At 37.7% G+C, this 25,213-nt stretch overlaps 1 protein-coding gene across 1 annotated transcript in view; it reads left to right on the top strand.

The window, feature by feature from the left end:
* LOC136246658 (uncharacterized) overlaps positions 1–25,213 on the top strand; it is a 70,308-nt gene that overhangs the window by 28,144 nt on the left and 16,951 nt on the right. The window contains exons 6-11 of the mRNA XM_066038193.1: positions 10,416–10,610; positions 12,476–12,751; positions 12,900–12,995; positions 13,270–13,326; positions 17,570–17,851; positions 23,262–23,450. Coding sequence (XP_065894265.1) covers positions 10,416–10,610; positions 12,476–12,751; positions 12,900–12,995; positions 13,270–13,326; positions 17,570–17,851; positions 23,262–23,450 — 1,095 coding nt within the window. The remainder of the gene's footprint in view (positions 1–10,415; positions 10,611–12,475; positions 12,752–12,899; positions 12,996–13,269; positions 13,327–17,569; positions 17,852–23,261; positions 23,451–25,213) is intronic.

The following is a 25,213-nucleotide window of genomic DNA, read 5'->3' as shown; positions in this document are numbered from 1 at the left end:
TGAGCTTTGATTGGCTTTAAGTTTGGTGCAAATCTGATTAATAGTCATAGAGCAGACAATTACAGGTATTTGCACTAAACTCGTTGTCACACCTACAGGGTAAACCGCTAATGGGAATAATTTAAAAATCGGTATGCCAGCATATACGTACATAGGTTAAGCATCAACCTCAAACCTTTTATGGTTTAAAAGAAATTGCATTGACGGCTATAGAGCTACAAGACATACGTAAAACAAACAACTGTAAATCGTGGAGTCAAAATACTCTATTGGAACAGTCATTGCAGGGTAAAAAGGTGCGTGAAAATGTCAAAAAAAGTTACTAGCGATGGAACCAGGGACTGTCCTTAACCACTGAGCCACTGCTATCATGGCTGTTCACCTCACTTAACTTCTACTTTATAGATAAAAATTGTAGCTAAAATCTACTCAATAGTAGAAGTTCATTATTGATCAATGGAAAATGTTGATTGTCCTAGAACAACCTATGTGTGTTCTATTAGAGATCTTCCAAAAATGTGTGTTCTATTAGAAAATTACAGAAGTAATCAAATAAACTCTGTAATACAATATTGCAACTTCTCTTGTATTCCCGGCATCAAATCAAAGCCAATAGTATAGCCATTTTAGTACAGATCAGCACTATTAAAACCTACTCATGCCAATCTTCATCATCATAATCATCATAATAAGTTCTATGCTTGTAACAACAGGCTGGAAATTGTAATCTAGCATGAAAGGTGCAGAATTTGCTTTGTTAAAAGTTGAACAACTGCAACTTATCACGTTTTGCATGAAAAGTCGAGATACTCTAATAGAACAGTCATGCACTGTGAAAAATGGACAAATAATACAGTCATATATACCTTACTTAGTACTTTTTATAAAACACCATTGTAAATAATACAACCACTGTAATTAATCTTTATATAGCCATGAATAAGTAAGCACAAAATTATAGCAACATATTGGCTTTGGTATTGGATCAGTTGGTATTTTTCTGGATTGGTAGAGCACTAGTTTGTCTTACGTATATATCATCTTCATTGCATCTGTTGATAAGAAGAACAATAATTTGTGTAAAAATAAATGTCAAAGCCAGTTTATAGTTGGTTTTGGGGTATATTTTTAAAATACAATGAAGCACTATTGTGTAAAACCCTTCGGGGAAATTGAAGAAATAGATGTACTATCTCCAGATCTGTAGTACCAGGTGACAACACTTTGCTCAGTGTTTTCTCCCATTTCTATAGTAGGGTCACAATTATCACCTCAATTATAGTGCACTAACCAGGTATAAAAATGCAATTTGTACCTAATCAACAAGCTTTAGCTCCAATTTACACAAAACAAGCAGCAGCATAACTTAGTCTTTATGTGACAACACAGGGATATTAAGCACTAGCCTTTCTTATGATATACTGTAGGGTTACCAACCACATGATCCATGAAGGCTCATTAATTTAGAGCCAAGAAGCTTCTAGTCTAATTTAACTGCTTATAAATCTATTTTCAATACCATAGAGTTTGGCGCATCCGTTTAATATAAATTTGCAAAAGTATTACAATTAACATAAGTACATGTACCTAATAAAAATCATTGTCATGACTCAGGGGTGGGATCTGAAAGAAGCCTGGCCTGAAATGTTGTAGATAGTAGATCGCTGGACAAGTTAAGAATAATTAAGATCCAGTGGAAATCTTAAAAATCTCACTTGAAATTTTTTTTTAAATAGAATTTTTTTCCCCTGGTTTTGTCAAGTTTATCGATCCCTCATCTGAATCAGTGGAGTATTACTAGATGTAATGCACTATTGTGGTTGAAAAAAATTTATTGCTATCACTTTTGTACATTGAGACTTCATCAAGAAATGAGGAAGACCGAGATGAACAGCAAATATTGTCATAACTTTTGAACAAAGTGCTTGCAGAACAATCCAGACATTTCATTTGTTAAACTCATCAAGAGAAGCCTGATGGCACCTTGTTTTTAACCTATGAATGAAGTATGCAGCAGTTAATTGGTAACAAAAATTTGCACAGAGCTGCACAAGACAACTACAGTAACCCTCAGCACACCGAGGGTTAATAAGAAGTGAAATCTATGCAAAAACAACCAAGCTGTAAAAGAATTGGTGCAGCTTTTAAAATGCCTGAGTGAAAAAAAGTTGTGAAATCAAAGTTGGTGGCCATGAAATAACTGTAATGATGTTAATGATACTAAATTTTAATAATGCACATGCCAAACGCCCAACGGCCTTTTTTACAGCTTTGCTGTTTTTGCATAGATCAAGACACACGGTAGTGTGTCGTGCGGCCCAAGAAGCTGGCGCGCCACACCATGAATATATTGACAGGAAGAAAGAAAACGTCATTTTCACACCTTTGTGTCTCAGTAATACCTTATCCAATTGGAACCAAATTTGCTGCAGAGTTGCCCGCCAGCTAGGGGAGTCCACATTCCTAATTTAAAGGACATCGCTCAAACCATTTCCGAGATATATTCAGCCAAAGTTTTGGTTTTTTTTTCTTGGTTTTTTTTTTCTTCTTTGTCTTTTCGCACACTTGCAGAAAATTGTATTAAAACGCAAGCGCGTATTCCGATTGCCTTGAAATTTGGCACAGAGAAAGGGAGTCAAAAGGAAAATCCTATTATCACATCTGGTGCAAATCCGATGAACGTTTCAGGATTTATGACCAATTATTCGCATAATTCAAGATCGATTTGTTGTCACGCCTACAGGGTAAACTGCTTCATGGAATGAGCTGAAAATCGGTTTGTGGATAGATCAACTATTGTAGGAGTGCCTTTTGGTAGTTTTAAAGCGATCAAAATAAAGATCATGGAGATATGACACGAAACCGAAGGTGTGTAACAATTGCGCGATCGACATTCGTGAATAAAAATACCAAGAATTTGCACGTCTACCAGGCAAACTGCTTAGAGCAGTGAGCTAAAATCCGTATGTAGCTGGAATACTCATCCTAGAACGTCCTTGCAATAGTACAGAAGAACCGGATTACAAACCACTCAGTTATGATACGAAATCCAACTCCTTGTAGCAAATGCGAGATCGAGATACTCTAATAGAACAGTCACCTTAATAGAGCATTCGGTTTACTCCATTATGTAGAGTTCTATTACATTGCAAGTTATTCTGTAGGGAGTTCAGCCGCAAACAGTTACTCTTATAGACAGTTCAACTGGAAGCAAGTCACCCTGTGGAGAGTTAAGCTACAAATATATCACTGTAGAGATTCAGAACATTACAAGTCACACTGAAGAGAATTCAGCTATAAACAAGTCATGCACCCTGTAGAGAGTTCAGCTACAATTAAGTCACTCTCTAGAGAATTCAGCTACACACACGTCACTGTGGAGAGAGTTCAGCTACAAGCAAATTACCCTGTAGAGAGATCAGCTACAAACAAAACACTTTGTAGAGAGTTCAGCTAGAAACAATCAAACTTTAGAGCGATTAGCAACAAACAAATCAACTTATAGAGAGATCAGCTAGAAACAAATCAACCTGCAGAGAGATCAGCTACAAACAAATCAGCTTGTAGAGAGATCAGTTACACACAAATCAACCTGTAGAGAGATAAGCTAGAAACAAATCACCCTATGGAGAGTTCAGCTACAAAAAAATCACCCTGTAGAGACATTAGCTAGAAACTAGACACAATGTAAAGAGTTCAGCTACAAGCAAATCACTCTGTAGAAAGTTCAGCTAAAACAAATCAACCTGCAGAGAGATCAGCTACAAACAAATTACCCTGTAGAGAGATTGGTTACAAACAAATCAATCTGCAGAGAGATCAGCTACACACAATTCAACTTGTAGAGAGATCAGCTACAAACAAATCACCCTGTAGAGAGATCAGCTAGAAACTAGACACAATGTAAGGAGTTCAGCTACAAACAATACACCCTGTAGAGATTTCAGCAACAAACAAATCAACCTGTAGAGAGATCAGCTAGAAACAAATCACCCTGTAGAGAGGTCAGCTACAAAAAAATTACCCTGTAGAGAGATCAGCTAGAAACAAATCACCCTGTAGAGAGTTCAGCTACATAAACAAATCACCCTGTAGAGAGTTCAGCTACAAACAAATCAACCTGCAGAGAGATCAGCTACAAACAAATCACCTTGTAGAGAGATCAGCTACAAACAAATCACCCTGTAGAGAGATCAGCTAGAAACTAGACATAATGTAAGGAGTTCAGCTACAAACAAATCAACCTGCAGAGAGATCAGCTAGAAACTAGATACAATGTAAGGAGTTCAGCTACAAGCAATACACCCTGTAGAGATTTCAGCTACAAAAAAATCAACCTGTAGAGAGATCAGCTATAAACAAATCACCCTGTAGAGAGGTCAGTTACAAAAAAATTACCCTGTAGAGAGATCAGCTAGAAACAAATCACCCTGTAGAGAGTTCAGCTACAAACAAATCAACCTGCAGAGAGATCAGCCACAAACAAATCACCTTGTAGAGAGATCAGCTACAAACAAATAACCTTGTAGATAGATCAGCTACAAACAAATCACCCTGTAGAGAGATCAGCTAGAAACTAGACATAATGTAAGGAGTTCAGCTACAAACAAATCAACCTGCAGAGAGATCACCTACAAAAAAGCACCTTGTACAGAATTCAGTTACAAACAAATTACCCTGTAGAGAGATCAGCTAGAAGAATTCACCTTGTAGAGAGTTCAGCAACAAAGAAACCACCATGCAGAGAGTTCAGCTGCAAACAAATCACCCTGTAGAAAATTCAGTTACAAACAATCGCCTAGTAGAAAGATGAAGTTACTTTGTATAGAGTTCAGCTACAAAGAAACTATTTTGTAAAGAGCTCAGCTGCAAACAAATCACCTGTACAGAGTTCAGCTACAAACAAATCACCCTGTAGAGAGATCAGCTAGAAGAAGTTACCTTGTAGACAGCAGTGGCGTAGCTATCATTGAGGCAACCGAGGTAGCTGCCCCGGTAAAAATGCTCAACAACAGGCTGAGCAGGCCTGCAGAGTTTTGGCACACTGGATTATCTACTCAAACGTTACTAGACAGCATTACTGTACCACACATAATAGAATCTATAGCTGCAGGCTGGAGCCCATGGTGACATGGTGCTGGATCACTTTTCAGCTACTCAGTTGAATTCAGTTGTAAAAAGATCGAGATACTCTAATAGAGCAGTCATCGTAATATACTCTAATTGAGCATTCAGTACATATCGTAGCCACTGTTCTCAATACACTGCTTGGTCTAGATCATTTAAATTTATATTAATTGTCTTTGCACTACTACTTTTCAAAAGTTCCAATGAGTCAACTGCATGGTATTGAATTGAGCTAATTGATCATACATATCATAATTAGCAGTTAAATCATTGACAAAATATAGCTTCCACATGCCATTTCAAAGCACATATTTTCAAACTTTTCCTTGAGGGAACATGCTCCCAGACGCCCTAGCTTGACATGCTTAGCACATGCAGTTGAGCATCACATGAAAGAGATAATCTATGACATCAGATCAACAAAAAGTATAGTGTCCATGACTATGACCTCTGTTGCAGTCCATGGATGACCTGACCACTCAAAATACCTCTGGAGTAAGTTGTGTTTAATGCAATTAAACTAGTCTAATAATTGAAGCATGGGAGCTATACTGTATAGCATTGACTAAGCTGGAGCATTACTTATGGCACGTAGAAAAATGCTCAGAGTTTTTCTTCCATCCAATCAGATAGTCAATCTGCAAATGCTGTACCACCTACTCTTGAAGTATTTGTGAATCAGTTGAGTCAGAAGCCGGCAGACCCTCACAATTAGGTCAATGATAAACTTTGCCTCGGTAATTTTTTTTCCTGACTACGCCACTGGACAGTTCAGCTACAAACAATTCACCCTGTACAGAAATCAGTTAGAAGAAATTTCCTTGTAGAAAGTTCAGCTGCAAACAATTCACCCTGTAGAGAGATCAGCTAGAAGAAGTCACCTTGTAGAGTGTTCACCATGTAGAGAGTTCTGTAATAAATATATGTGACCAGGTCTGCGAAAAAGTGTCTTATAGCCTTTTCAATTGCATGTTCTTGGCAACCTGTAACTTGACTTTTGAACATGGCATCACCCAGAAGTTTTGTCCCCTTATACCCCTAACGTAGCATTATGACTTGGTGTAATATAAAGCCGGGTGATAGGTTGAAAACATGAGGAGTTATGATTACTCAAACTTGACAACTTGGAAAGGCTATAAGACCCTTTTTCGCAGGCCGGGTCACATATGTATTATATATATATATAATTTGTACATTTATTGATAAATTAAATATTTAAAGTATTTAACATCTGCTTCATCTTTTCTTCTTCTTGTGGTAAAGAAAAAAAAGATAGGTTAAAAAAGCCCCAAAGCCGGCCATAAGCTGGCTTTGGTGTATACAAATACAAAAAGAAGTGAAATCTAATCCAAAACAGCCAAGCTGTAAAAAAAAGTGTGCAGCCCTCAAAAAGGCTATGGTGAAAAAAGATGTGAAATCCAAGGTGGCGGCCAAGAAATGGCTGTGATGGTAGGTTAAAGGTAAAAATTTTAATAACGACAATTCAGGTGAATTTTGGTGCCAAAATTTGGATTAGATATAATATACACAATCTTTTACCACAATTAATGAATGAAAAAATGATTGTAACCTCCATAATGTTTTAAGTGCTTCTAAACTTAAGCAATATCATTGTAGTCTAGGTTTAGCTATTTAGTTTATCACATGAGTTATGTTTGTAATTGTTATATCTTTATAATAAGCACCAGACGATTGTGGATGTCACTTATCAAGACACACGATAGTGTGTCGTGCGGCCCAAGAAGCCGGCGCGCCACACTGTGGGTATATTGACAGGAAGAAAGGAAACGTCATTTTCACACCTTTGTATCTCGGTGATTCCTTATCTGATTGGAACCAAATTTGCTACAGCGTTGCCCGCCAGCCAGGGGAGTCTACATTCCAAATGTGAAGGAAATCGCTCCAGCTATTTCCGAGATACGAGCTGCTGCCAAAGTTTCGATTTTTTCTTGTTTTTTTTTTTTTCGTGTTTTCGCACACTTGCAAAAATTGCTATAAAACATAAACGCGTACTCCGATCGCCTTGAAATTTGGCACACAAAAACGGAGTCCAAAGGCGAATCCTAGCATCAACTTTGGTGCAACTCTGATGAATGTTTCAGGAGTTATGATCGATTATTCGCGTAAACAAGATCGATTTGTTGTCACGCTTACAGGGTAAACCGCTTCATAGAATGAGTTGAAAATTGCTATGTAGATGGAGTAACCATAGTAGGAGTGCCTTTTGGTGGTCTGAAAGGAGTCGAGATAAAGACCATGGAGATATGACACAAAACCCAACCTGTGTCACAATTACGCGATCGATTTTTAAGAATAAAAAAAGTATTGGTTTTTAAACCTACTAGGCAAACCGCTTAGAGCAATGAGCTGAAAATCGGTGTATAGCTGGAATAATCTTCATAGAAAGTCCTTGCAGTAGTACAGAAAAATCGGAGTACAAACCACTGAGTTATGATTCGAAAGCCAACTCCGTGTAGCAAATGCGAGATCGAGATACTCTAATAGAACAGTCACCCTAATAGAGCATTCAGCTAATTTATTTACACCATTATAGAATTCTATTGCATTGCAAGTTATTCTGTAGGGAGTTCAGCTGCAAACAGTTAATCTTATAGACAGTTCAGCAAGAAGCAAGCCACCCTATAGAGAGTTCAGCTACAAATATATCGCTGTAGTGATTCAGAACATTACAAGTCACACTGAGGAGAGTTCAGCTGTAAACAAGTCATGCACCCTGTAGAGAGTTCGGTTACACTCTCTAGAGAATTCAGCTACAAATAAGTCACTGTGGAGAGAGTTCAGCTACAAAGAAACTACCCTGTAGAGAGTTCATCTATAAAACAAGTTACCCTATTGAGACTAGCTGCAAACAAGTAACCCTGTAGAGAGTTCAGCTACAGACAAGTTTATACAATGTTCAACTACAAGTAAGTCACTCTGAAGAGAATTCAGCTACAAACAAGTCATGCACCGTGTAGAGAATTCAGCAACCAAAAAACCACCCTGTAAAGAGTTCAGCTATACAAACAAGTTGCTCTGTAGAGAGATCAGCTAGAAACGTGAGAGCTCAGCTAGAAGAAATAACCCTGTAGAGATCTCGAGCTGCAAAGAAACCCTGTAGAGAGATCAACTACAACAAAACACCTTGCAGAGCATTCAGCTATGAACAAATCACCCTGTAGAAAATTCAGGTACAAACAAATCACCTTATATAGAGTTCAGCTCCAAAAAAAATTCACTCTGTAGAGAGTTCAGCTACAATGAAACCATCCTATAGATAGTTCAGCTACAAACAAGTTACCCTACAGTGAGATCAGTGTGAAACAAGAGATTTCAGCTATAAATAAATCACCCTGTAGAGAGTTCAGCTCACCCTGTAGAGAGTTCAGCTATACAAGTCACCCTGTAGAGAGATCAGCTAAAAGAAATCACCGTCTAGAGAGATCAGCTAGAAGCAAGTTGCCTTGTAGAGAGTTCAGCTACAAAGAAACCATCTTGTAGAGAGTTCAGCTACAAACAAATCACCCTGCATAGAGTTCAACTGCAAATAAATTACCCTGTAGAGAGTTCAGCTACAAACAAATCACCCTGTAGAGAGTTCAGCTAGATAAAAGTCACCCTACAGAGAGATCAGGTCACCCTATAGAGAGATCAGCTAGAAGAAGTCATGCACCTTGTAGAGAGTTCAGCTGCAAAGAACCCACTCTGTAGACAGTTCAGCTAGAAACAAGTTACCCTATAGAGAGATCAGCTAGAAATAAGTCACCCTGTAGAGATTTCAGCTACAACCAGATCATCCTGTAGATAGCTCAGCTAGGTTAAAGTCACCCTGTAGAGAGATCAGCTAGAGGAAGTCACCTTGTAGAGAGATTAGCTAGAAACAAGTCACTTTGTAGAGAGTTCAGTGACAAAGAAACCATCCTGTAGAGAGATCAGCTAGAAACAAATCACCCTGTAGAGAGATCAGCTACAAGCAAATCACCTTGTAGACAGTTTAACTACAACGAAATCACACTGTAGAGAGATCAGCAGAAACAAATCACCCTGTAGAGAGTTCAGCTACAAACAAATCACCCCGTAAAGAGATTAGCTAAAAACAATTCAACCGCTAGAGAGAATCCTGTGTAGAATTCAGCTACAAGTAAATCACCCTGTAGAGAGTTCAGCTACATTTCAAGTCTCTTAGTAGAGAGATCAGCTGCAAACAAGTTATCCAGTAGGGAATAATAGACATGTAATAAGTATATGTATATAATTTGTATAATTACTGATAAAATCAAAAACAGTTGAAGTATTAAAAATCTGCTTTGTCTTTTTATTCTTCCTGTGGTAAAAAAAGGATAGGTTAAAAAGCCCCAAAGCTGGCCTATGGCCGGCTTTGGGGTATACAAATACATCCAAAACAGCCAAGCTGTAAAAAAAGGTGCGGCCCCTAAAAGGCCATGGCGAAAAAAGATGTGAAATCCAAGGTGGCGGCCAAGAAATGGCTGTGATGGTAGGTTAATGGTAAAAAGTTTAATAACAATTCAGGTGAATTTGGTGCCGAAACACAAATTCACATGAATTGTCGTTATTAAAATTTTTACCATTAACCTACCATCACAGCCATTTCTTGGCCGTCACCTTGGATTTCACATCTTTTTTCACCATGGCCTTTTAGGGGCCGCACCTTTTTTTACAGCTTGGCTGTTTTGATTAGATATACTGTATGGTGTATTAATATAACTATATAATTGAACAAAACAACATAACTATATAATTCATGTTCACTCATTTCTTGAATATTAAACAATTGGACTGCCAAGAAATTTAATTTGAACTATAATTTTACTGGAATCATGGGAATATAACATGTACAAGTTTTAACCCACTGTATGGTAGCCAGACACTATTAATCATGAATGGAACGTATGCTTTGTTTTAAAAGCAGTTTTGTACAATTCATACCAGTGCTAAAACAGATACACCCATTGGTGTCCCATTTCTGGGTTAACTAGATCGTTCCCTGATGTAATCATGTAGTGTATTTCTTGTTAGATTAGGTGAGTTACATAAATTGGTATTCTAGTTAGCCCTTAATTATCAGCACATACATTTTAACATGCACTTGAAATCCTTTTTTGTAACTGAATAGAAAGCACTTTTTCCAAACCATCCATTTTTATTGGATCAGTAACCTCTTAGCAAAAGCTAGAAATGTAAATTTTCATAAAAGGACCGTTTATACAAGACAAAAATTGAAAATGACAATAATAGAAACACTCATTGCATGTTTTACTCATTCACAGATCCTAACCATCCACCTCACCCATCCAGATTGATCACAACAAGCAATGTTAACCAGTTAGACAATTATGCAGTAGACAATATCATTATCCGATGTGTTGATGATGGACCATCAGATGACAGAGCAGACAACTACTCCATTAGTAGTCACCATCACGTTATTGGTAGAAGAAGATGTAGACCTGTAACTAATAAAGGTAAGCCATACTTATGATGGTTTTATCCAAACAAAAAGCACTGAAAAGAAATGAGTAAAATTCATAGAGCTGTGCGATAATTCCTTGCAGAAAAATATTATGCAAATTTAAATCAGACTACTGGTACCTGTGTAATTTACGCTGTATGATTATATCACTGAAACAGTAATAGAAAGTCAGAATTATATATGCAAATTTTTGCTGAAGCAATCAAATGAAAAGTGTGCAGTATAGCTACTGTATGTAATGTAGTTTTACTATGGACATGAGGGATTTGCTTTATATTTACCCCCAATACTGAGTGCGACTTCTTTTGGGGAAGGGGGTGGGGTGTAGCTAAACTTTTCCAGGGGATGACTTACCTTAGTGTGCAAATAGCATGCCACAATAGGGGATGTGCATGGGGGGCATGTCTCCCCAGGAAATTTTGAAAAGTAGCAACTGAATCTAGGGGAGTCTGTTCGCATTCACCTAAGCCCTTGTTTCTTGCTACATGGGCCAGCTTCCAAAACTTTTAGCACTGTTGTGAAGCTATATAAATGCTGGAACAGATTATCAAAAAGCTCTTTGATAGGATATACATTTAGTATGGATGATTCAGGAGTTTACAACCTCTTTGTTCTAGTACAGAACCATCGGGAGTGAACACATGTTCTCCTCTTTGATATTATTGTCTCTGGTGTGGGGCTCAGGTGAGTGCCCTGATCTTGAGGCATTATGCATATAATAGTATCCAGTTAACCCATATAGGGGTATGGGGCATGCCCCTCCCTCCTGTGAGTCCAGAATTTTTTTCAGCAGTTACCTTTAATATTATTGTGACTGTTGTCTTAAGGTGACTGCTCTATTAGAGTATATTGATATTGATGCATTTATATGTAGATCCAGATCCAGATGTACAGATTTTAAACATTTTTACCCAAGACAACATTGTGTTAGCAAGCTGATTGTAGTGTGCTATTGCACACCAGTCCAATCCTTTCCATACAAATAATAGTTAAGCTTTATACAGACTGCTTTCAACATCCACATCATTGTGGTGTTAAGAAATTAGACGCTATCAAAAAATATCACAGTTTAAACTAAATAACTGGTATATTGCTCAGCATTAATTCCAATCATAATAATATTATTAAATAAATGCACATATAATGTACATACATACTGTATGAAAGTGCTTACAGTAACTAGCCAATCATGTTGTGGTATTCAACAATATTGTTGATCATGACTTAACTGTACTTAATGCAATATAGGTAAATATAGGTAAATATAGAGCTTCCTAATTAAATGAATATAAGAAAGATTTTGATGGTTTCTTTTTGTATGGCTTCTCACAAGTACTGCTGCTCAGTGACATTGTGAACCTACTTAGCCTTAGAATTAATGTTTTCATTGCAATACTTACTCATGGATACTGGACACAAAGAAGGACTTGCGTAGAAAAGAAGGCAATGCAACTTTTATCCCTGAATTATACTGTAGATTTACCTATATATCTGTTCTGTAAGAGAAGCTACTTTGGAATTCAACCTCCTATACATTTTGCAAATAACTATCATATTAAGAGTGGGAGTATTTCTAACGTGGTATCTAGTAAGCGCTCTATTTGGATTTACCGTAATTTGCTTTTTTTCGTTGTAAAATAATTTTCATATGTAAAAACTCGGAATTTTTTGCACAAAAATTTTTACACAAGATCGAACTACTCTAATAGAGCAGTCATTCACATAAATCATATAAAAATATTCTACACAAAAATTTTTATCATGAAATATTTTTGCTTGGATCTGTATATGGATACAGTACATGTGTCCGTGTTTGAATGCATGTAAAATTCCTTACACTTATTGCTGTGTTTGCAGTAGATTTCACTCCACTCAAGACACACTACCACACTATACTGCAACTGATGCCTGATAGCTATGAGCAGAGTGTTGGGAAGCTACAGAATTATATCAGTGATGATAAGATTTGTATGATATTGAGTAGTAGTAATTCTACTACAGCTAATAAGATAATATTGGATTGTTTGATTGAGAGGATGATCTGTAGAGAAGAATTACTTGATCTGTGTGATCAACTGGAGGCTATTGCAACATCACATCAGTTGATAGTGGTGATCAGTGAAATAAGAGCTGGTGGGTAATAATTATGTGGACATGGATTTGTTGTGTAAAAGAAGATATGATGTGTAAATTATCCGCAGCAGTAGTAATGTATACAGAAGTGTAACTTTACACAATAAAATATTGATTTTCTGCACTTTCAAAATTTTGTCTATTGCAGATGTTCAACAAAGTATTCAATTTCCAATCAGGGCAACATCCACTACTAATATTCAGTCATTATCATGTGATCAACAACATCGTTCAACATCACCTAGTAAGTGAATCATGTCATGAGCAGAACTCAGAAGGCCTGGGATGAGTATTTGCTATATTTATTTTTTGTTTACTGTGAAGTTCCACGGGAGTCAACTGACTTTTCCTTACTCTATGAACACCATGTTAGAGGTCCCGAGAGAATTAGGGTGGACCTGGTGATGTAATAGTCCCTGCTATGTAGCCTGAGTTTTATTATATTGTTGAAGATTGAGCCAAACAAAACATATTGCACTGTTTGTATACGTATATTATGCTGTATTGTTTTGGTGCAGGTAGCAATTTATATCAAAAGACATTTTCTGAACTGAGATTAGATCCCTGTTCAAAAGGTATCTATATATTACCACTATAACTTTGGAAATACATAAGAAAGTGATTTCATGCATATGTATTGAGTCATCTTGTACATGTTAATCCAAAGGCTGCAGTACATGTTGCTGTCAGACATTCAGTGCTGGTCACTATACAGCTTTAATAATAATTACAAATACTCAGGTTTAAAGGAAGAAAATCCATCCCTCCTGGAGGAGACTGAATGTGTGGCGCTTGACTAGACATTGGGTGACCTGCAGTTCGAATCCTGAGGTAGGAGGGATTTTTCCTTCCTTTGGCCCATTTTCTGTTTCACCTTATTTGTAGGTATGTTAAGTGTCTTTAAAGTCTCCAATTCTGTTTATTAGGTTAGGTTAATCCAAAGGCTGCAGCACATGTTGCTGTCAGACCTTCAGTGCTGGTCACTGTAAAGCTTTAATAATATAACCAAGTACTAAGAATAATAAGAAATGCGATTAAAATTACATCATAAATAATAATAATGAATGAATAAATAAATAAATAAGTAATTAATTAATTAATGTTCTCGAAACTACAAGGCCTAGGAGACATAAACTAACCGGGGATAGATTTGCCTGTGAACGAAGGCACAACCATATAATAACAAGTACACAAACAATTTTGGAATTTTCAACTAGAGTAGGGACCATAGCACATCGATAAAAAGTACTGAAGCAAGTTTGTAGTCCATGATATTAAATCACAGTAAAACAATAAGAAGTGTTATATCCCTACTGAGCTCAAGATATCATAACGGAAATGCATATATGCAGTAGGGATATAAAACTTCTTATTGCTTTACTGTGATTTAATATCGTAGACTACTCCAACTTGTTCCACTACTTTTTTATCGATGTGCTATGGTCCTTACTCTAGTTGAAAATTCCAAATTTTTCCGTGTACTTGTTTGTTAACTTTTTTTGTAAATAATTTTATTATGACTGGTGAACCCACACATACCGCATCTGAAATGGCACCGCGCACACGGGTGCAGCTATATCAATTATCGTCTGGAAAGTGAAGTATCCATTACGCTTCATTGTCAGCTACAGTATGTTCAACCCATTACATAGCATTTCGAATCAAGTACTTTCCCGGAAGCACCTCTACAATCTACGCATACCAAAAGAAATGGTGCCGTGCCCCATATTAATTATCATCTGAAAAGTGAAGTATCCATTACGCTTTGCTGTCGGCTATGTTCAACCCGTTACACAGCAATACGGATCAAGAACTGTTCGAAAAGCACCCCTGCAACCAAAATAGCCACTATGAAAAATACAGATGATTTCCATTTCGAAGGGAAGCCATCACGTGCTTGTGCCAAATCGACACCTTTCCCTGTCAGCAAAGATAAATGGGACACAAAGGAGGACACTGGTAAGTCCATGCCGAATGCATTTTATGTACTGCAATATGCCAAAAGGCACCTGTTGGGCTGAAGCGACGTCGAACAGTGAAAAAATCAAGCCCGTTTCCATAGCCGTTATCGAGTTACACTTGTCTGAAGGCATCAGTCAGTTACTTACTTACTCAGTCAGTCAGTAGAAAATTCCGTTAAATAGAAAAGTTTTAAAATTCCGTAGCAACTTGTTGAAAGCGTTTTGGGTCGATCTGAAAGCTTTTTTGGGCCTAGTTTTACCTCACCAATTCTGCCTCATCATCATAAGAGAAAATTGAGGCTGGTTTTTGGGTGATATTATTTTTTGGACCACGCCTACTCCTTTGTGGTCCCTACTATACAGTTACTATACAGTTACTATCATACTGTATGATTATGTCTGTTCATGCTGATGACTTTAGCGTATGAATAATGCTCAGTACCACACCCATGCTGATTGCATGAAGGAGAAGATTAGTGATCGTCAGCAGAGTGATTACAGGAGAGCCAGAGGCCACTTTACATGTAAACAACAAGATTACAAATACGTTTTAATGTTTGTATCTGTTTATTTTTGTATCACGCATATGCGATCAAACACTGAACCAGCTGATGCACTCGTGAACAACAAGGCAAAGAGTATGTTTCAATGTGTTGTTGTATTATATATCTTCATCCTTCACCTGGCTTGATAGCTGGAATTATTTTCTACCCTTAACTGTTGTTAATAATCTTCAATTATCAAGCTTAAGAAGACCCAGAAGATGCATGTAACGATGTGTAGCTACTATCTATTTCCTGTATGTTGTGTATGCATAATATTATAGATTGTGATCATAGTACCAATGCCATACCACTGATTTACTAGCAAATACCAGTGGCGTCTAGTTACAACAGAGTCTATTGTTCCAATTGGGATCATTTTCCGGTTATGCCTTCACCACCTTGTTGCGCATAGTCTGATAATCTCACTTTATGGCTTCAAAGATATGTCACACCTACAGTGCAAAATAGAACCACACTGATTTTGATTCAGACTACATATTGTTTGTAGCTGGTGTCTCCTTAGTGTTCAGTCTTGTTTCCAGGTGGCACAGTGAGTGATCTTCCAGCCAATAATACATTGCTGCATACATTACTGCTTTAATGTGAATCTCCAGTATGTTATCTATGGCTCAGTATGCAGGCACAGACTAAAGGCAACTAGTAGCTAACAGCGGCAGAGGAAGTAGTTGATATGAGGGGGGGCTGGGCTGACCCAGACTTATTTCTATAGTTTGGTAAGGTGAGACCAAAAAAAAAAGGTCACAACCAACTGACAAGAGCTTTCCACCTCACCAGCTACCATTTCTAGCTGATAAACTACATAAAAATCCTTACATAGCTCGCTACACACTGACTACTTTATTAGAGTGACTGCTCTATTAGAGTATCTCGATCTTTATCACGGTTTTCAGCCCCACTCCAAGAAAGATAATTTCGGTGCGATATCATTCTGAGGGGAGGCTAAGCCCCCCCTCAGCAGACCGAGAGGGGGCTTTAGCCCCCTAGCCCCCCCCCCTTTCCGCCGCCTATGGTAGCTAAGTACCAGTATACATCAGTGGTGTGGCAATGTCACATTGATGTGTATACACTGTACACAACATGTTTCCTTTATTTGGGACCATAATATTGATTGTGCCTAGCCTTCACCACCTTGCCATACTTCTTAACTGAGTCACCTTCAAGGACATCTCATACCTAAAATCAATTAATATCACTATAGCTAACTTGTGTTTTTTGTGTAAGTTGCATTTTAGTATTATGATTTTGTGAAACTCCCTTACCTGTGTATGCATGCATATCATTTTCACCAGCACACACACTGCTCTGAGTGCAGACTATGACACTGTTTATAATTCCCAATGGGTAGGTTGCAACATTGGTGTATGTAAAGAAGATTAAGCAGGTAATTAAGGCGGCCATTCCCAATACCAATATGAAGGAAATTTGCCATGCCAGCTGCACAAGACAAGGAACGGCATGTCTGTTTGTGTTGTTTACTTGTATTTTATAATTACATGTATGTAAATTATTGTAAAGGGCGTGGTATGTGTTTTAATGTTTTCTTGTATTGTTTAGTTACTTGTATATTTTGCCTTCACCTGGCTTACTAGGCTCTGGCTGGCTTGGTTCACCTGGCTTGCATACTCTTAACTACTACAGTATTGTGTACCTCCTGCAAGTTGTGAATGCATATAGTGCGTACCCATCACTGTGCCATTGTCACACCACCGATGAACTGTATTCAGCTACCGGTGACCTCTAGTTGATGTTGATATATTGGCTGCATAGCTGAATTATTTTCATCTTTGGTGATGTTGCCAATAATGTACTGCTGCATACAATACTGCAATAATGTATAGTTCTCTCCTGTATGTTTTGTATACATATTTACTGTGTACACACCACTGCGCCATTGCCACACCAATGATGTACCGGCACTTAGCTACTGGTGGCCTCTAGTTACGATGCCACTATTGTGTTATACCTGCATCTCACTATTGTGACATACTGAGTTGATTTTGGATCATAATTTCAATCATGCTTTCATGCACCACCTATTATTAATAGTTGTGTGCATAGCCTTGTCACATTGGTGTATGCACTTACCAGGGGGTTGTATGTACTTTTTGTTGTATGTTACTCAGCCCTAGTTATAAAATAATAATAATAATAACGATGTATATAAAATATAGATAGTTAAATATACCAAATATCTCCTCATGTATTTGAACTGTAGTTATTGCCTACTTTTATAAACTATAATTTAATGAACAATCATGCAGCTTTTATTTTGCTCCAAAAAACATAATTAGTTCTACCAGTTCTCAAGAAGTACTATACAAGATTGTGTCATTGTCTACCACAAGACTATGTGAAAACTGTTGATAAACTAAAACAACTAATACCTGGAATACCTGCTGATTATCTGGATCAGTTGAGAACACTTCCATCTACTGAACTGATTAATGAAACAATTATCAGTGTTGTTATGTGTGGAATAATAGTGGATGGTAATGTCTTTGCATTCTGTGATATTCTGGAAATGTTGTGTGATAAAATTTCATCAAAGAATGTTATTGAATCTTTAAGAAATGGTATGTGATTATTGTTACAAGTAATGCAGGACAAGCAGGGGTGGTGTATCCAAGGGAGTTCACAGGAGTGAAAACAAACCTCATCCACTTAACCATCATACAGTATGGTAGTGCTATGTATGATCTTGGAGGATTTTACTTTCTTGCGAAAGATTATTGACCAGAAACTAGCTTTACAATACCTTCATGTTGCCTTGGCAGTTTTGGTTAAGTATAATACCTTCAGTGTGACCCAGAACGCTTCCAATATACTGCTGCAAAATTTTATTCAGTGGAATTTTCTGCAAACTAACTGCCAGAATGACTGATTCCTTCAGACAAACGTAACTCAATAATGGCTAAGGCTATGGGCTTGATTTTTTCAGTTATATAGTTCATCAAACAAGTGCCTTTTGGCATACTGCAGTACACAGTGCATCATGCATCATTGACTTACCTTTGTCCTCCTTTGTGTCCTGTTTGTTTTCTCCGACTGCACAAGATGTCAATTCACAGTATATAATGCATGAAAAGGTTATGAAAATCTCCCTTGCTACAATCTGAATTTAGTGAAATAACTTACTAGAATGCCATGTACATGTACTTGTGTTTTTGTTAATCCACAGTATGCCATAGATTCAACCTTAAACATTAATTTACACTTTTCTTTCCTAGTGTACCTTCTACCTCTTTTGCCAAATGTACATATCTGTCTTACAAAATCCTTGTTGTGCAGTGTACCCCTTTTGTTAGATCTACCTCTGATAGTGTTCAATACAGTGTAACTACATCTAATCCAAAACAGCCAAGCTGTAAAAAAAGAGTGCGGCCCCAAAAAGGCTATGGTGAAAAAAGATGTGAAATCCAAGGTGGCGGCCAAGAAATGGCTGTGATGGTAGGTTAATGGTAAAAAATTTAATAACAACAATTCAGGTGAATTTTGGTGCCGCTTGGTCTTGGCACAAAATTCACCTGAATAGTCATTATTAAAATTTTTACCATTAACCTACCATCACAGCCATTTCTTGGCCGCCACCTTGGATTTCACATCTTTTTTCACCATAGCCTTTTTGGGGGCCGCACTCTTTTTTACAGCTTGGCTGTTTTGGATTAGATTTCACTTCTTTTTGTATTTGTATACCCCAAAGCCGGCCTATGGACGGCTTTGAGGTGTTTCTAGCCTTTCTTTACCACAGGAAGAAGAAAAGATGAAACGAATGTTGAATACTTTAAATATTTCTGATTTATCAGTAGATGTACATTTTATATATGTAATACATATATTTATTACAGAACTCTCCATGGTTATTTCTTTGTAACTGAACACTCTACAAGGTAACTTCTTCTAGCTGATCTCTCTACAGGGTGAATTTTTTGTAGCTGAATGATCTACAAGGTAACTTCTTCTAGCTGATCTCTCTACAGGGTGATTTGTTTGTAGCTGAACTCTCTACAAGGAAACCTCTTCTAACTGAGCTCTGTACAGGGTGAATTGTTTGTAGCTGAACTCTCTACAAGGTAACTTCTTCCAGCTGATGTCTCTACAAGGTCACTAGTTTGTAGCTGAACTCTCTACATGGTGGTTTCTTTGTAACTGAACTCCTTACAAGGGGACTTCTTCTAGCTGATCTCTCTACAGGGAGATTTGTTTGTAGCTGAACTCTCTACAGGTGATTTGTTTGCAGCTGAACCCTCTACATGATGGTTCTTTGTAGCTGAACTCTCTACAAGGTAACTTCTTCTAGCTGATCTCTCCACAAGACGATTTTTTTGTAGCTGAACTCTCTACAAGGTGATTTCTTCTATAGCTGATCTTTCTACAGGGTGATTTGTTTGTAGCTGAACTCTCTACATGATGGTTTCTTTGTAGCTGAACTCTACAAGGTGATTTCTTCTAGCTGAACTATCTCTTTCCGTAGTTGAACTCCTTACAAGGTAACTTCTTCTAGCTGATCTCTCTACAGGGTGAATTGTTGTAGCTGAACTCTCTACAGGGTGATTTGTTTGTAGCTGATCTCTATCAGGTTACTTGTTTCTCACTGATCTCTTGAATTCTGTTCAGGGTGACTGCTCTATTAGGATGACTGCTCTATTAGAGTATCTCGATCTCGCACTTGCTACACTAAGTTGGATTTCGTGTTATAACTCCGTGGCTTTAAGTCTGATTCTTCTACACCATTGAAGAGCCTTTCTAAGATGATAACTCCATCTGTACAGCGATTTTCAAAGCATTACCCCAAGCGGTTTATCTGGTAGGCGTGGCAAGTAGTGGTTTTTTATTAGCTAATCTCGGTTGCGTGATTGCTACACATTGTTGGTTTTTTCGTTGTATCTTCCTGGTTTTTAGCTCGATTTCTTTCAAACCAAATAGGTTTGAGGTTCAATAGTTAACCTATTCTCCCATCGATTTCCAGCTTCTTCCCATACGCGGTTTACCCTGTAGGCGTGACAACATATTGGTGTTATTTTTCGTGAATAATCGCTCATCACTCTTTGCCTGTTTATGGTATCTAATTCAAAACAGCCAAGCTGTAAAAAAAGAGTGCAGCCCTGAGAAAGGCTATGGTGAAAAAAGATGTGAAATCCAAGGTGGCGGCTAAGAAATGGCTGTGAAGGTAGGTTAACAGTAAAAATTTTAATAACGACATTTCAGGTGAATTTGGTGCCGCTTGGTCTTGGCACAAAATTTACCTGAATTGTCGTTATTAAAATTTTTACCATTAACCTACCATCACAGCCATTTCTTGGCTGCCACCTTGGATTTCACATCTTTTTTCACCATAGCCTTTCTCAGGGCCGCACTCTTTTTTTACAGCTTGGCTGTTTTGGATTAGATTTCACTTCTTTTTGTATTTGTATACCCCAAAGCCGGCCTATGGCCAGCTTTAGGGCTTTTTAACCTATCATTTTTTGTTTACCACAGGAAGAAGAAAAGATGAAGCAGGGTGATTTCTTTGTAGCTGAACTCTCTACAAGGTGATCCTTCTAGCTGATCTCTCTACCAGATGACTTGTTTGTAGCTGAACTATATACAAGGTAACTTCTTCTAGCTGATCTTTCTACAGGGTGATTTGTCTGTAGTTTAATTCTCTACAGGGGGATTTGTTTGCAGCTGAACTCTCTACATGGTAGTTTCTTTGTAGCTGAACTCTCTAGAGGTTGACTTGTTTCTAGCTGATCTCTCTACAGGGTGACCTCTTTCTAGCTGAACTCTTTACAAGTGATTTGTTTGCAGCTGAACTCTCTTACATGGTGGTTTCTTTGTAGCTGAGCTCTCTACAAGGTAACTTCTTCTGGCTGATCTCTCTACAGGGAAATTTGTTTGTAGCTGAACTCTCACATGATTGTTTCTTTGAAGCTGAACTCTCTACAAGGTGATTTCTTCTAGCTGATCTTTCTACAGGGTGATTTGTTTGTAACTGAACTCCTTACAGGAAACTTCTTCTAGCTGATCTCTCTACAGGGAGATTTGTTTGTAGCTGAACTCTCTACAGGTGATTTGTTTGCGGCTGAATTCTCTACATGATGGTTTCTTTGTAGCTGAACTGTCTACAAGGTAACTTCTTCTAGCTGATCTCTCTACAGGGCGATTTGTTTGTAGCTGAACTCTACATGGTGGTTTCTTTGTAGCCAAACTCTACAAGGTCATTTCTTCTAGCTTAACTATCTCTTTCCATAGTTGAACTCCCTACAAGGTAACTTCTTCTAGCTGATCTCTCTACAGGGTAAATTGTTTGTAGCTGAACTCTCTACAGGGTGATTTGTTTGTAGCTGATCTCTATACAGGTTACTTGTTTCTAACTGATCTCTTGAATTCTGTTCAGCTCTATTAGGATGACTGCTCTATTAGTGTATCTCGATCTCGCACTTGCTACACCAAGTTGGATTTCGTGTTATAACTCCGTGGCTTTAAGTCTGATTCTTCTACACCATTGAAGAGCCTTTCTAAGATGATTACTCCATCTGTACAACGATTTTCAAAGCATTACCCCAAGCGGTTTATCTGGTAGGCGTGGCAAGCAGTCGTTTTTTTATTAGCTAATCTCGATTGCATAATTGTTACACACTGTTGGTTTTTTCATTGTATCTTCCTGGTGTTTAGCTCGATTTCTTTCACACCACAAAAGGCTTGAGGTTCAATAGTTAACCTATTCACCCAGCAATTTTCAGCTTCTTCGCATACGCGGTTTACTCTGTAGGCGTGACAACATATTGGGGCTATTTTTCGTGAATAATCGCTCATAACTCTTTGCCTGTTTATGGTATTTCAGCCAAAGTTGGTACCGAGATGCACCTTTATACCCCCCTTCTGTCTGCCAAATTTCAAGGCAATCAGATTAGGCGTTTGCGTGTTATAGCAGTGTTTGTAAGTGTGCAAAAAGAGGAAGAAAAATAAGAAGAAAAAAAAACCAAGAAACTAAGCCAATTTTTGAAGCCGCATATCTCCGGAACGCCTGAAGCGATTTCGCTCAAATTTGGAATGTGGAGTACTGAAGTTGGAGGGAGTGTCCACAGCAAAAATCGTCTTGTTTCATCAAGGCAGCACTGAGCTACGGAGGTGCAAAAATTACGTTTTCGTTCTTCCTGTCAATATACTCACAGGTGTTGCGCACCGGCTTCTTGGGCCACACGACACACTACCGTGCGTCTTGATTCCAGCCAAAGTTGGTGCCGAGATGCGCCAACACCTTATCCGGTTGCCTTGTGCCAAAGTTCAAGGTAACCGGATAAGGTATTTGCGTATTATAGCAGTTTTTGTAAGTGTGCTAAAAGAGGAAGAAAATTAAGAAGAAAAAAAAACCGAATTAAGAAACTAGGCCAATTTTTGAAGTCGCATATCTCGGGAACACCTGAAGCGATTTCGCTCAAATTTGGAATGTGGAGTACTGAAGTTGGAGGGAGTGTGCACAGCAAAAATCGTCTTGTGTCATCAAGGCAGCACAGAGCTACGGAGGTGTGAAAATTGTGTTTTTTCTTTCTTCCGGTCAATATACTTACGGGTGTTGTGCGCCGGCTTCTTGGGCCGCACGGCACACTACTGTGTGTCATGATACTTCAAATTGAAGCATTTACGTACAATCTAGTAGTACTGTAACACATGTATACATAGCTGTCATGTTTTTTCCTACAATGAAATGTAGTTACAATATGAATTCCATTGCAAATTATAGCATAACTATGTATTTTATAGTCAAATTCACAAGAATGGTGGTGAATCTGACAAGATAAAAGTTCAAATCAGAGTTGTAAACCTGTTGGTTAAATATGCATACACATTGATAACACAAACCAAAACAACAGTAATAAGTATACATATATACATAATGTACTGAATTGTGTGAATAGCTATATAGGTTGTGCTGAATCAATTTTATGACAGAACTCTAATACTGAGACTCCTGTGTACATAGATTCTTTACTTCTTCTGTAGAATTTTTGGAAGCTCTCTGTTCACTACCACCATCGAAACCAACTACTACAAATATATCACCACTTAACAACGGTATCAGTTCATCATCTGGATCACATCATCCTACAACATTACACCAGACATCAAATGATTCATCAGTGGGGGTTGGGTCAACCCCAGTAGTCAGTAATCCAATACAACCCACCCAAGGTTTGCCAAATTCTAAACATGTAATTGAGCGAGTAAAAAATAATTGTATGCGCCTTTATTTTGAAAATGATACGATAACTTAACTAGATACAAACATAACAAATGTAGTTTAGATGATAATCGATTACACTCTAGTTATGGATATCCAGTGTTGTGCAAGTTACTTCTTAAAAGTAACTAGTTACATATTACTTTACTGAACTATTTAGTTACAGTTACATATTACCCATAAAATAAAGTAACTATAATAATATTGCATATTATATTACTTTGTGTCCACAGCCTTAAGCTGTCACGTCTGAAACTACCACCTTATCACTTGACATGATTGTGTTGTTGGACAATGTGCAAATCTTTGTTTATAAGTAAAAGGCTGGTGAATAAGCTTCATCAGTAGGCTTCATTACTTCGTTGTGGCTAAGCGTTACTCAGTGGATTACTAATGAGATTAGTAACTTCATTGCATGTAGTAATAATATTACATAATAATAGATTCGTTACAGTAACTATATTACTTAGGTAACGTGTTACATTTGTAAGCAACGTAACTTGAGTTATATTACCTGTTTTTATAACGTATTTCGTTATATTACTTAGTTACCACAAAAGTAATAATATTATGTAACGCGTTATTCCCAACACTGTGGATATCTAATCCGAAACAGCCAAGCTGTAAAAAAAGAGTGCAGCCCCCAAAAAGGCTATGGTGAAAAAAGATTTGAAATCCAAGGTGGCAGCCAAGAAATAGCTGTGATGGTACGTTAATGGTAAAAATTTTGATAACAACAATTTAGGTGAATTTGGTGCCGCTTGGTCTTGGCACAAAATTCACCTGAATTGTTGTTATTAAATTTTTACCATTAACCTACCATCACAGCCATTTCTTGGCCGCCACCTTGGATTTCACATCTTTTTTCACCATAGCCTTTTTGGGGGCCGCACTCTTTTTTTACAGCTTGGCTGTTTTGGATTAGATTTCACTTCTTTTTGTATTTGTATACCCCAAAGCCAGCCTATGGCCAGCTTTGGGGATTTTTTAACCTATCTTTTTTCTTTACCACAGGAAGAAGAAAAAGATGAAGCAGATTTTAAATACTTTAACTATTTCTGATTTTATCAGTAAATGTACAAATTATATATATACCGTACCGTTTAAGTAGGGATTGCGATGAAACTTTCATGCGCCGCCCAAAATTACGCCTTCAAAAATCACCCTAGAGAAATTTTACTTGGCAATAATCACCTTTACGGAATAGTACTAGTCCATATAATATAACAAAACACTAACAGGTGGCCAGATATAGAATTTTTTTTAAATCGACAAAACTCGAATTTTAGCCTCACTGCCTGACGACAGTCGCAAGGCTAGAGGCCAAACGAAGCAGCGCATGGCCACCATTTTATGCCACAATAACAAATTCACCATTGGGATGTGCCTTTTGGGGTTCCGATGAGTGTACGCCCTCTGCGCCTTGTCTTTTCTTTTATCTTCAATCAAGCTCATCCTGACATAAATAGTACACCAGTTCCTAACATCCCACCAATAACAGTTGAAGTGGATGGAGTGTATAATCTTTTAGTCAATCTGTACCCTCACAAAGCAACAGGTCCGGACAACATCCCAACAAAATTACTTAAAGAGACTGCACAGCAAATGGCTCCATTACTTACATTAATTTTTCAAGCATCGCTTAACCAAGGAAAACTACCTTCTGGCTGGAAATCAGCTAATGTAACACCCATACATAAAAAGGTAAAAGAAC

The sequence above is a fragment of the Dysidea avara genome, chromosome 2 (genome assembly GCF_963678975.1).
Source record: "Dysidea avara chromosome 2, odDysAvar1.4, whole genome shotgun sequence".
NCBI classification, from domain to species: domain Eukaryota; kingdom Metazoa; phylum Porifera; class Demospongiae; order Dictyoceratida; family Dysideidae; genus Dysidea; species Dysidea avara.
The sequence above is the reverse complement of the archived record's forward strand: the minus strand, read 5'-3'. Positions and strand labels throughout refer to the sequence as shown.